This window comes from Lactuca saligna, chromosome 1, assembly GCF_052625555.1.
Source record: "Lactuca saligna cultivar CGN05327 chromosome 1, ASM5262555v1, whole genome shotgun sequence".
NCBI lineage: Eukaryota > Viridiplantae > Streptophyta > Magnoliopsida > Asterales > Asteraceae > Lactuca > Lactuca saligna.
The window spans coordinates 112,381,877-112,393,704 of NC_136417.1; the positions used below are offsets into that span (position 1 = coordinate 112,381,877).

The following is an 11,828-nucleotide window of genomic DNA, read 5'->3' on the forward strand; positions in this document are numbered from 1 at the left end:
TTGGATCTATGTTTGTCTAAATACATACAAATAATTATTTTTCCAAGGCTTATATCCTAACTAGCATGGCATGGGGAACATGAATCAAATAAAGCTAGTAGAAATACTTACCTTGAAGTTGTAGTTGATTGCTTGGAGTTTTTGAGCCTAGCACCAATAGTGTGGATGCCTCAAATGAAAGTCACAAATCACCACAAACTTGGAACTTTGAGAGAATAGTCACCACTTCTCTTGAAATCGGTCCTCACCTCAACAAGTGTCAACTAGTATCCACAAGATTGATTTCAAGAGCCAAAGCCTCCTTTATATAGTGTGGTGGATTAGGGTTACATCCATGTAAACCCTAATACCCATGTCTCTTCATTTCCATGAGATCCATGGGTTAAAGCTCCATGGAGTATCCATGGACTTCTCCATCCAAGCCTAGCCCATTCCAAATAAGCATAAGCCCACACTATATAAATCTAAAAGCCCATATTTAATTAGTAATACCTTTGATCACTAAATTAATCCTAGATTAATTATAGATCACTACTAATTAAATAATATGATCTTATATTAATATATTAGAACTTATAATATATTAATAAATCATAACTTGTACTATTCTCAAATATTATCCATAAATTGTTCGGGTGAAGTGCAACCCAAATAGACCATGCCGGGTCGGGTCAAGTACATACCAAATATAGTTATGGACTTAGACACTATATCCAATAATATGTGCCCATGATCTTGTTGAGTTTTTTGTACTTGAGTCGGTGCTGCCAACCCTGGAGTTTGAAAGTGAGTACCTCGACGTGTCCTTGCGGGCATAGTGGAGAGGAATTCGAGTGTGGGCTGCTTGTAGGTGCATCCAGAAAGATCGAGAAACTCGTGACAACAAATGTTGAAAAATAGTTGTCGCAAGTGGTTGTCAAGGCCGAGGTGATCCATAGAATCTTGGTGGTAATATTTTGTGGCGCGGATTGCACGCTTTTGAAGATTGGATTTGAGTTCTCGGCTTTGGGCACTCGTGAGGGTAAGATTCCCATCATGATCAACATGGTCGGTGGACATTTTCTTGGATGGCCCTGAGGATTGAGCTTCACGAGAAGAACCATGAGATGCGTGAATGGTCTTGTCTCGTGCCTACCTATGAATAAACCTAGCAAAGAAAAAAACTTGGGCAAAATTATCCCTCACACTTGCCTCACACCAATCCAATTAAATCAAATAATTAAAACCGGGCAATATTCCAAATTGGTATTTTGGCACAATGCAAATCAACACAATCAATTCAAGGCAAGCTAAGACGAATTCTATTTAACCTAATGCATAACACAAGTTTAGTAAAATTAGAAATTGAATGCAATAAATTAAAAGGAATTACCAACTTTGTGTGTTGAATTCCGAAACAAATCTGCAAAAATGCGCACCCCAAGCTTGAATGTTGGCCCACAAATTAAGTCTTTTGAATCTTCGATGAGAAACACAAATTTTTAAATTTTTGGTCAAAATTAGTGGCGGCGGCCGGCGGCGGAGCTTGGATTCCGGCGACGAGATTTTCCCGAATTAAAAGTAGATCGGTGTCTGGTGGAGTGTTTGGTTAAGAATGCACCAAGAATTTTTGGAATTGGATGGGAGGTGGCGTCGGGATCGAGTGTTGTTCGGTTTTTCGGCGAGGTCGAGGATGATGGTCGCCGGCGGCTGTTTTCGGAGAATAGATGGGTGTGGGTCTGTCGGAATTAGGTGGGGAGTAGAGCAGGGGAAGAGCACTGGCGAAACAAGCAGCGCTGAGGCGGATTTGTTGACTTGCAATTTTTATGTCGAGGAGATTTGGTCGAGAACGGGTTGCCGACGGCTGGAAAGGAGGAGATCGGAGGAGATCAGCGCTGGCGGCGTGACAAACGGCAAGGTTAGCGGTGGCGGAAGACGGACGCAGCGACTTTCGTCGGTCGGTGAAGGTACGGGGTAATGGTGGTTCGTTGCAGACGGGAGGCACAAGGGGGGGGGGGGGGGTAAGAAATGGGTCGGATACCGGGTCTGGAGCGTGTCTAAAGCAGGTATGGAGCAGACTACCGGGTGGGGTTGGAAATTTGGGCTAAATGAGGTGGCCGCACAAAGAAGGAATACTTTTGTTCTTGGCCGCGAAAACATCTGCGAGGGTGGAGACTGGCGCGCGAAACAATCAGAGAGCACCCCATGTTGGTGCAATTTGGAACTCGGGACTTGTGCGGCTGGGGCTGGCCGCGCAGAGGTTGCGCGGGTACCCGTGCAAAAGTCAATTTTTTGGAAAGTTTCAAACTTCACCAAAATCACTGGAAAACTTCAATATGCTTATTTTTATGCCAACTTCAAGTGTAGAAACACCCAAAACTTCAAACGGACATTATTTATTCACATTGCATTTATTTAACATCTTTGCCAAGACATAGTCCTGCTTCCATCAACTTTCGCAATTTGGGATTTCCAATGTTATGTTGTCGAATTCTCCCGTATCAAATCCTTCATAAAATGGTTTCAAGCGGTGTCCATTCACTTTGAATATTTGATTTGTTTCCAAACACTTTTATAACAATAAAAAGTCCGTGCCATCAAGATCGCAACTTTCCTCGGAATAGCTTTAAGCGTGAATGATAAATAAGAACTTTTTTGCCCGGAATAAAGTGCTTTTGAGTGATGTGCTTGACATGAAACGCTTTTGTATTATCTTTGTAGATGCTTGCATTTTCGTAAGACTCGTTTCTCAACTCCTCGATTTCTTGAAGTTGCATTTTTTGGTGCTTTCCACTTTGTTCAAGATTGAAATTGCACTTTTTAACCGCCCAATATGCCTTGTGTTCCAATTCCACCGATAAATGACAAGACTTTCCATAGACAAGGCGGAATGGAGACATACCAATTGGAGTTTTGTAGGCGGTCCGATACGCCCATAAAGCATCTTCTAACTTCAAGCTCCAATCTTTTCGGGTAGTGTTGACGGTCTTTTCAAGAATTTGTTTGACTTCTCTATTTGACACTTCGGCTTGGCCATTTGTTTGTGGATGATAAGCGGTTGATATCCGGTGTGTGACACCATATCTCTTTGTCATTGCTTCCATCATTTTATTGCAAAAATGAGTGCCCCTATCACTCACCAAGGTTCTCGGTACACCATATCTTGCGAAAATGTTTGACTACAAGAAGTCAATTACAGTTTTTGAATCATCATGCCGTGTAGCCTTTGCTTCAACCCACTTTGAAACGTAATCAACCGCCAAGAGTATATAGGTATAACCAAAAGAAACGGGGAAGGGGCCCATGAAGTCGATTCCCCACACATCAAAGATTTCAAAAATAAGGATAGGGCTTTGAATCATCTCATGCCTCATGGATATGGTTCCCGTTCTTTGACATCTATCACAACTCTTGAAAAATAGATTGGTATGTCTTGACATTCTTGGCCAATAGAGTCCGCATTCGAGCACCTTTCGCATGGTTTTGTTTTGACCAAAATGTCTTCCGCATGCATACTCATGGCAAAACTTCAAAATTGACTCAACCTCATTTTGATGAACACACCTCCCTATGAGTTGATCCGCACAATGTTTCCAACGATAAGGATCGTCCCATATGTAATATTTGGAATCACTCTTCAACTTGGCCTTTTGGTGCTTGGTAAACGCATGAGGAATTTCTTTAGTCACCAAGTAATTCACAATATCCGCGTACCATGGAATGGAATTTGACATATAGAAGAGGTGTTTATCCTGGAATTCATCAAGGATAGGTGAAGAAGAATCACCAATATTCAACCGACTTAAGTGATCCGCAACTAGGTTTTCGGCACCACTTTATCCTTTATCTCAAGATCGAATTCTTGTAAAAGAAGAATCCAACGAATCAACCGTGGCTTGGCATCTTTCTTGGTCATGAGATACTTTAATGCGGCATGGTTGGAATACACAATTACTTTTGTCCCAAGAAGGTATTACCGGAATTTCTCCAAGGCAAATACAATGGCTAGAAGTTCCTTCTCGGTAGCGGAGTAATTGGCTTGAGCATTATCCAAGGTTTTGGAGGAATAGTAGATGACATGTGATGCTTTGCCCTCTTTTTGACCTAAGACCGCTCCAACAGCAAAATTGCTTGCATCACACATTATTTCAAATGGAAGCTCCCAATTTGGAGGTTGGATTATTGGTGCGGAAGTGAGCAAGTCTTTAAGTTTGTTAAAGGATTCTTAGCATGCAACATTGAAGTCAAAATTGATATCTTTTTGAAGAAGAAGGCACATTGGTCGCATGATCTTGCAGAAATCTTTGATGAATCTTCTATAAAATCCCGCATGGCCCAAGAAAGATCTCACTTCTCTTACACACGTTGGGTAAGGAAGGGTTTTGATGACATCAATTTTGGCTTTATCAACTTCAATGCCCTTTTTGGAGACGATGTGTCCCAAAATGATTCCTTGATTAACCATGAAGTGACATTTCTCAAAGTTTACCACCAACTTTTTCTCTATGCACCTTTTCCAAATCTTCTTAAGGTTACCCAAGCATTCATCAAACGAATTGCCATACACGGTGAAATCATACATGAACACTTCGATTATATTTTCAACATACTCCGAGAAGATACTCACCACACATCTTTGGAATGTGGAGGAGGCATTGCATAATCCAAATGGCATCCGCTTGTAAGCAAATGTGCAAAAGGGGCATGTAAAAGTCATTTTGTCCTGATCTTCGGGGGCAACGGGTATTTGGTGAAAACCCGAGTATCCATCAAGGTAACAATAATGCGATTTCCCCGCCAATCGCTCGAGCATTTGATCAATGAAAGGAAGAGGGAAGTGATCTTTCCGCGTGCTTGAATTCAACTTTCTATAATCAATGCACATCCTCCATCCATTTTGAACACGAATGGGTACCATTACGCCTTTGTTATTTTCAACAACCGTGATTCCCCTTTTCTTGGGAACCACTTGCACCGGACTAACCCATTTGGAGTTGGAAATTGGGTAAATCATATTCGCATCAAGTAGCTTGATTATCTCCTTCTTGACAACTTCCATCATGGGAGGGTTTAATCGTATTTGTGCTTCCCTCCTAGGCTTGCAATCATCTTCCATGAGTATCTTGTGAGTGCATGCACTAGGACTTATCCCCTTGATGTCTGCTATGGTCTACCCCATGGCCTATTTATGCTCTTTCAAGACTTCAATCAATTGGTTTTCTTCAAAGTCTTTCAGTTGAGAAGAGATAATCACCGGTAGAGTCTCATCTTGACCTAGATAAACATATTTCAAATGGCTAGGTAAGACTTTCAATTCAAGTGTGCGTGGTTGGATTATGGAAGGTGGCATCTTGATTGGAGAATGAGATAAGGAAACTTGAGAAACATCCTTCTTTGTGGAATTAGTAATTTCTAAAGACTTCACAATATCTTCAACTTCAGAATCCAATGTATACAAATCCAAGGTATTCTTCAAACTTTCACCTTCAAGACTCATGTTAAGCACCATCTTCAAAAGATCCCCATTTGATAACTCGAATAATTTTTGGGTGATTGGCTCAATCACATCAAATCGATACAATGGAGATATATTGCTAGGATATCTCATTGCTTCAAAGATATTGAAGTGAGTGGCATCTCCATCAAACTCCATGGTGATCATCCCATTGTGGACATCAATAATCGTGTGACCGGTATTCATGAAAGGTCTTCCAAGGAGAATCATAGATGACTTGGAAGGAGTCTTTTCTTCAAGTTCAATGAGATAGAAATCTTCGGGAAATACTAGTTGATTAAATTGAACTAGTACATCCTCCAACACGCCTCTTGGAAATACACTTGACTTGTCCGCTAATTGAATGATGACTCCAGTTTCTTCCAAAGGTCCAACATTGAGAGATTGAAAAACCGAGTATGGCATGACATTGATTGAGGCTCCAAGATCTAGCATGACACTTTCCACATGTAAATCACCAATGGTACAATGTATATCAAACATTCCCGGGTCTTTGCATTTGGATGGAAGCTTCTTTTGGATGACTGCAGATACATTTGCATTGACTTGAATCCTCTCATTTGTCTTGAATTTTCTCTTGTTGGTGCACAAATCCTTAAGAAATTTGGCGTAACGTGGGATTTGCTTAATGGCATCCAATAGTGAAATGTTGAGTTGAACCTTGCAGAAAGTCTCAAGAAACTCTTTCTCTTCTTCTTGTTTCTTTGAGGAAGCCAACCGGGATGGAAAAGGTGGTTGTATGACCAATGGTTTGATGGGTTTTTTGGAAGGATCGGGTTGATCAACATTTGGCACAACCGGTTCCTTTGGAGGAACTACAACTTTTGGGGGTTCCACAATGGTCACTTCGTCTTCTTCTTCTCTTGAAACTCTTTTAGGTTGACTTTCTCCAAGTGTTTTCCCACTTCACAAGGTGATGGCACTCACATTGGGGTTCTTCTTGGTTTGTGATGGAAGTTTACCCCTTTGTTCTATCTTGTTGAGAGCGGTTGCCAAGTCTCCAATTTGTGCTTGAATGTTGGAGAAAGTATTCTTGGTTTCTTGAAGTCTTATTTGATGGCTACCACTTGATTGGCCTTGTTGTGGAGGTTGTTGGTAATTTGGAGGGTTATAAGAATTTTGTGGATATGGAGGTTTTTGGGATTGGTATTGTGGATGTTGCGGTCTCATCAAAAGATTTGGTGGATTTTGCTTTGGTGGATAAGGGTTGTTTTGGTTATTCCTCTAATTTGGGTTGAAATTGTTTTGAAATCCTGTGGGTCTTGGTTGACCTTGATATCCTCCCATTGCATTCACATCTTCCAGTTCACTTCCAAGTGTGGGAAACTTATCCGTATAATGGCACGTCATTGCACAAATACCACATACCATCAATTGTTAACCACTTCCCACCACCATTTGACTTAACACATTAGTCAAATCCAAGAGCATTGATTCCAAGTGTTGAGTGCTGCTAACTTCACCAACCACTTGTGTAGAATTCCTCTTCATGTCATTTCGAGTCCCAAAATTCCTTTGATTTTGAGAAATGGTTCCAAAATGTAATCGGATCTCGTGAGGGGTTTTGTTGAAGATGTCACCACCACATGAAGCATCAATCATCCTCCGATCTTTTTTATTCATACCCTCATAAAATTGTTGAAGAAGTAGTTGTTCGGGTATATTGTGTTGAGGACAACTTGTACACAAATTGTTGAAGCAATCCCAAAAATCATGAAATGTTTCATTTTCCCCTTGACGAATCCCCAAAATGTCACTTCTTTGACTTGAAATGCGAGAGGTGCGATAGAATTTGCTATTGAAGGCCTTGAGTAACTCTTCCCATGTGTGAATTGATCCCGGTGGTAAGTTGAATAACCACTCTCTAGCTTTGTCTTCCAAGGTGAGCGGGAATGCGGTTAACTTGAAATCATCCAATGCCACATTGTCGGGTAACATGCTAACACATATCATATGAAAGGACTTCAAATGCTTTTGAGGATCTTCTCTATCCAACCCATGGAATTTGGTTAGTTGATGGATGAAACTTGACTTCCATTCAATCCCTCGGCGGTTTGCGGGATAAACAATAGCAAGAGGTGTGTGAGTAACATCCATTTCCATCATTTCTCTAAGTGTCTACTCTTGAGGTGGATTGGGGTTATTGGGATATTGTTGCAAGTAATTGGGTGGTTGATGATAAGGTGGGTATGGGTATTGTTGGGGATTGTAGATTGGTGGTGGATAAGGTTGGTAGTTAGGGTATTGGTTGTAAGGAGGTTGTTGTTGTGCGTACATTGGGTTTTGGTACATTGGAGGGTGTTGGTAATTGGGTTGATTTGGGTAATGTACTTGTTGAACTTGAAAAGCATTATTTTAAGGTTGGTTGTTTTGGTGGAAGTGTTGGTTTTGTGGTTGTGGTGGTGGTGGTTGATAATTGGGTTGGTTATGAGAAGGGGCTTCATTCCAAGGTGGCATATCAATGAGAGGTTCTTGTGGTTGTTGTCTTGGTTGATGGGGTGTGGTATTAGCATCTTGATTATTTGGGTTTGGGTTGGGATTGTGAGGTGGAGTGTGACTCATGGCTATGTGGTTTTCAAATGGAATGTCTTCAAAGGATTGACCACAAATTGGAGAATCCGGCTGGGTGTCGGTATCACTTGAAGTATAAACTTTATCTTCTATGTTGATTAGTGGAGAAGAGGAATAAGCTTGAACGAGTTGTTTTTGCTTCGCTTTTTTGGCTAATTTTTTCAATCTTTTTGCTTCTCTTTCAATTTACGGATTGTAGAGTAGTTCACCGGTTCTTGTAGACCTAGGCATAAACAATCAAATAACAATAACCAATTTTCCCGGCAACAGTGCCAAAACTTGGTGGGATGTCAAGCCCACCTAGCAAATTATACCCTTTGATTTCTAAATAAACGTAATATAATGGTAAAAGGGGTATCGATCCTCGAGGAAATGGTTGTATTCTATCACCAATGCAATCTAATAGAGCTAGTGAAATTTAAACTACCTAACTACAATTAAACTAAAGGGGGGGGGGTGTTTGATTACTTGAAAACTAAAATACTTGAATAACTAAAAACCTTGCAATTAAGCAAGTTGATGAGATGGTCAAAGGTTGAGAATAACTGGTTAACTAAGGAAATTCAACACAATGAACATTTGTGTGTTTATCATTAAGATCTAATACAAAGCGTATCCTTCATCCCAAATTGGTTATAGCAATCATGAAACATGATATGCCAAGATTCCTCATAGGTACTATTGAGGTTCGGGAAGCCCACAACACACCTTCTTAATTAAGATCAAGGGTCAATTGAAGCAATTAATCCCAAGAAATCAATTAGCCTTAAGAATGAAGGAATCCCCCATTCCTAGAGGATGTCAAACGCTTACGCATCCATAAAGGAGCTATGATTCATAAGGTTGAGGTTATTTCTACCATCATAAAGCCTTTGTTCTAGATAAACTCAATGATCCAATGCAAAATCAATGAAACAAATCAACCATTGCTCAATCAAATACTAAGCTCATGATCAAAGCATCAAATAAGCATAAGAATTGTAAACTAGAATCATAAACATAGAATAAATTGACAATCAACATAAATCCTTCAAAACCCACAAACATTCGTCGGTTTTCAACAAAAGTCAACCAAATAAGAGTATTAGCCACTCATGGCAACAAAGTAAAAAGAACAATAATCTAATTGCATAAAGAAACTACCTAAGATTTGGAAAGATGAAAGGAAATGGTTTCTAGCTCCCAAAATTGCCTCTTGCAGGTCTCCAATGGTGGAAAATCGTGAATGAGCCTCTAGATCTGATCCCCCCAAGTTATGGCAAGCCAAATGACCAAAATGCCCAAACTGGGCAGTTGCGCAAGTACCCGCGTGTCACACCCCAAAACCAAGAACGGCGGAAACGTTCTGGGGCGGAGGAGGTCATGTAATGTATCACAACAACGCAAAGTAGTAAACAAGCAACAACATCATCCATTGCATTAATAGTATAATTTTAATTACATTTGAGTTCTTTCATAGTATAATTCTAAAAAAAATGAATATTCAAAAATAAAAGACGAGTCTTGATCGCTCCGTCTTCACAGAACCTAGTAGTCGTACCTGTCTATTCGTATCCTGGGAATACAAGTTATTTTGAAAGCGAGTATTAGCAATAATGCTGGTGAATTGATAAGTATTTATGTGACTTTGATTTGTAAAGCTGTAAAGAAAGACCTGTAAATGTTTTTGAAGGAAAGTGTACCAACGAACATGTTTGTAAGTAATTTGTAAACGTTTGAAAACTCTAGAAAATCCCATATTCTCTACTAGTATAAAATGTAGCCTTCTACCAAGACTCGACTGTTTTGAATGTTTGCTTTAGAAATCCAATATTTGTTTATAAGTGGGTGGTAGTTTAAAAGTCCCAAAAATGTACTACTATGATGTCTTTCATGTCTAAAATAGTAGATTTGTGTACAGTTATAATCGCTAAGATATATGATAATCCCGTAAATCAACGTGTTTTTAATACTCCATGTGAGTTTTATAACCATGCTAACGACCCAGACTGCCTGGAACAACTTTTTTCAGGCGTTGGAATGTTATGACATTTGTCACCCCAGACTTGCCGTTCTAACTGTAGCTAACAGTTTAGGAGCGGGATTGTCAATCCCGCATAAATCTATACACAAGTATCACGCTCCCCCTACAAGGGATTATGGTATATAATACAGGACTTAATAATGCATACTCGAAAGTACGTGAAATGTCTCACAAAACCTAGTTTAAAACAGATTTACGTATGAAAATGTCCATTTGTTCTTGTATATGAAAATATCTATTTGATATGGTACTTGTAGTATGTAAATTTTTATGTATATCTAGTACACTATCTGATATAATCGTATCTCTTGTAATTGTATGTCTTGAAATTTGTATGCCTTGTAATTGTATATAATCGTATCTCGTTAGATAGTATGTAATGTATTAGTATAGACTTATATATAAACTGACTCTTGTGTTATTCCTTATATTTGGATTGGTAAGTAGTATATCCTAACTATACTTATTATAGTTACTTGTAGTGTATGTGTATAACCGAAATATGCCTATACCATCCAAAGGTACTGAACCAACTGATGGAAAACTTTTATGTTTATATCTGTATACATGATATATATATATATATATATATATATATATATATATATATATATATATATATATATATATATATATAACTACACATGCATAGGCGTGCATTTGACAATAAAAATATAAAAGAAGTTTTTGTATAACCTTTGAGAAGTTTAATAAATAAGAAATGATGACTTGATGTCAGTTTTATAAAACGATTTGAAAGTAGCTTGTTTGATAAGAACAATTTTAAGTATAAGAAGACCTTTGTTTGAAATACGATTCTAACAGCGTTTGAAAGGAAACATAAAGTATGTAAGACAGTTTGATAAAGAGTTTTTAACATGTAAAAATGTTTGTCATAAACTATTATAGTTTTTCCAAAAGTTTGTTTCGTTTGTATAGTAAACCCTAGTGTGATGCTCACTTATTGTGTAACTTTTTGTGGTGACATAAATGAACACATATACTCAAAGTATAAATAAAGTGTTTGATTTGTATACGTATAACAACATATTTAATTTCAACAGATAAGATAATATCATGATATATTTTGTGTACGAAGGATTCCATATAGTGGTTATGAATCACATATGATTTACTTGATAAACATGAGTATTTAGTGAAACCTTGGGTTACACACGATAATAATCGTGTGTTTACTTGTATCCCCCCCTCCTTTAAAAGTGTATATAAAAAGTATTGATAACACATTAAAAAAAAATGTAGTTTATAGGGGTATGAAATCACTAAAGAAAATGCGTGATTTTGAAGAAAACGAGATTTTCCCGTGTGGCCCCTCGACCGGAAAGTAATGAGATTCTCGGGAATCTCGGGGCTTCGGACCTTCGTCGGGGCTTAGATATGAAACCGGGAAGTCGGGATGTTGTCGGCACGAAAAACGAGGCGAAAATGTGAGAGAAATGAAGGATTTTAGTAAAAACAGCTGGCACCCTCGCAATCTATTTATAGGAGCTGGAGGTCCTCGGTACGCTGGGCGTACTTCGGACTTACGCGGGGCGTTCGTCGTACGCGGGGTGTACTCCGAAGGTACGCGGGGCGTTCGTTTGCATCACTGCTGACCGCATCCTCAGGCGAAGTGTCTGGTCGACGTGGATGATCCGGAGCCTAGTATCCGAGTACGTTGGGCGTACGAGGGTACGCAGGGCGTACTCCTTCGGATAAGACTTTGAAGTGCGTGCCAGG

General features: G+C 39.2%; 1 protein-coding gene across 1 annotated transcript; it reads right to left on the reverse strand.

Annotated features, from left to right (window-relative positions):
• Nucleotides 1–2,576: 2,576 nt before the first annotated feature.
• LOC145010567 (uncharacterized) lies at nt 2,577–3,083 on the reverse strand. The gene has a single exon (XM_078969095.1). It carries the CDS (start codon nt 3,081–3,083, stop codon nt 2,577–2,579), a length of 507 nt encoding a protein of 168 aa, XP_078825221.1.
• Nucleotides 3,084–11,828: the final 8,745 nt, after the last annotated feature.

Bases quoted from the DNA above. Each gene is read 5' to 3' on its own strand.
- LOC145010567 (XM_078969095.1), bottom strand. From the start codon at position 3,083: ATGGAAGCAATGACAAAGAGATATGGTGTCACACACCGGATATCAACC.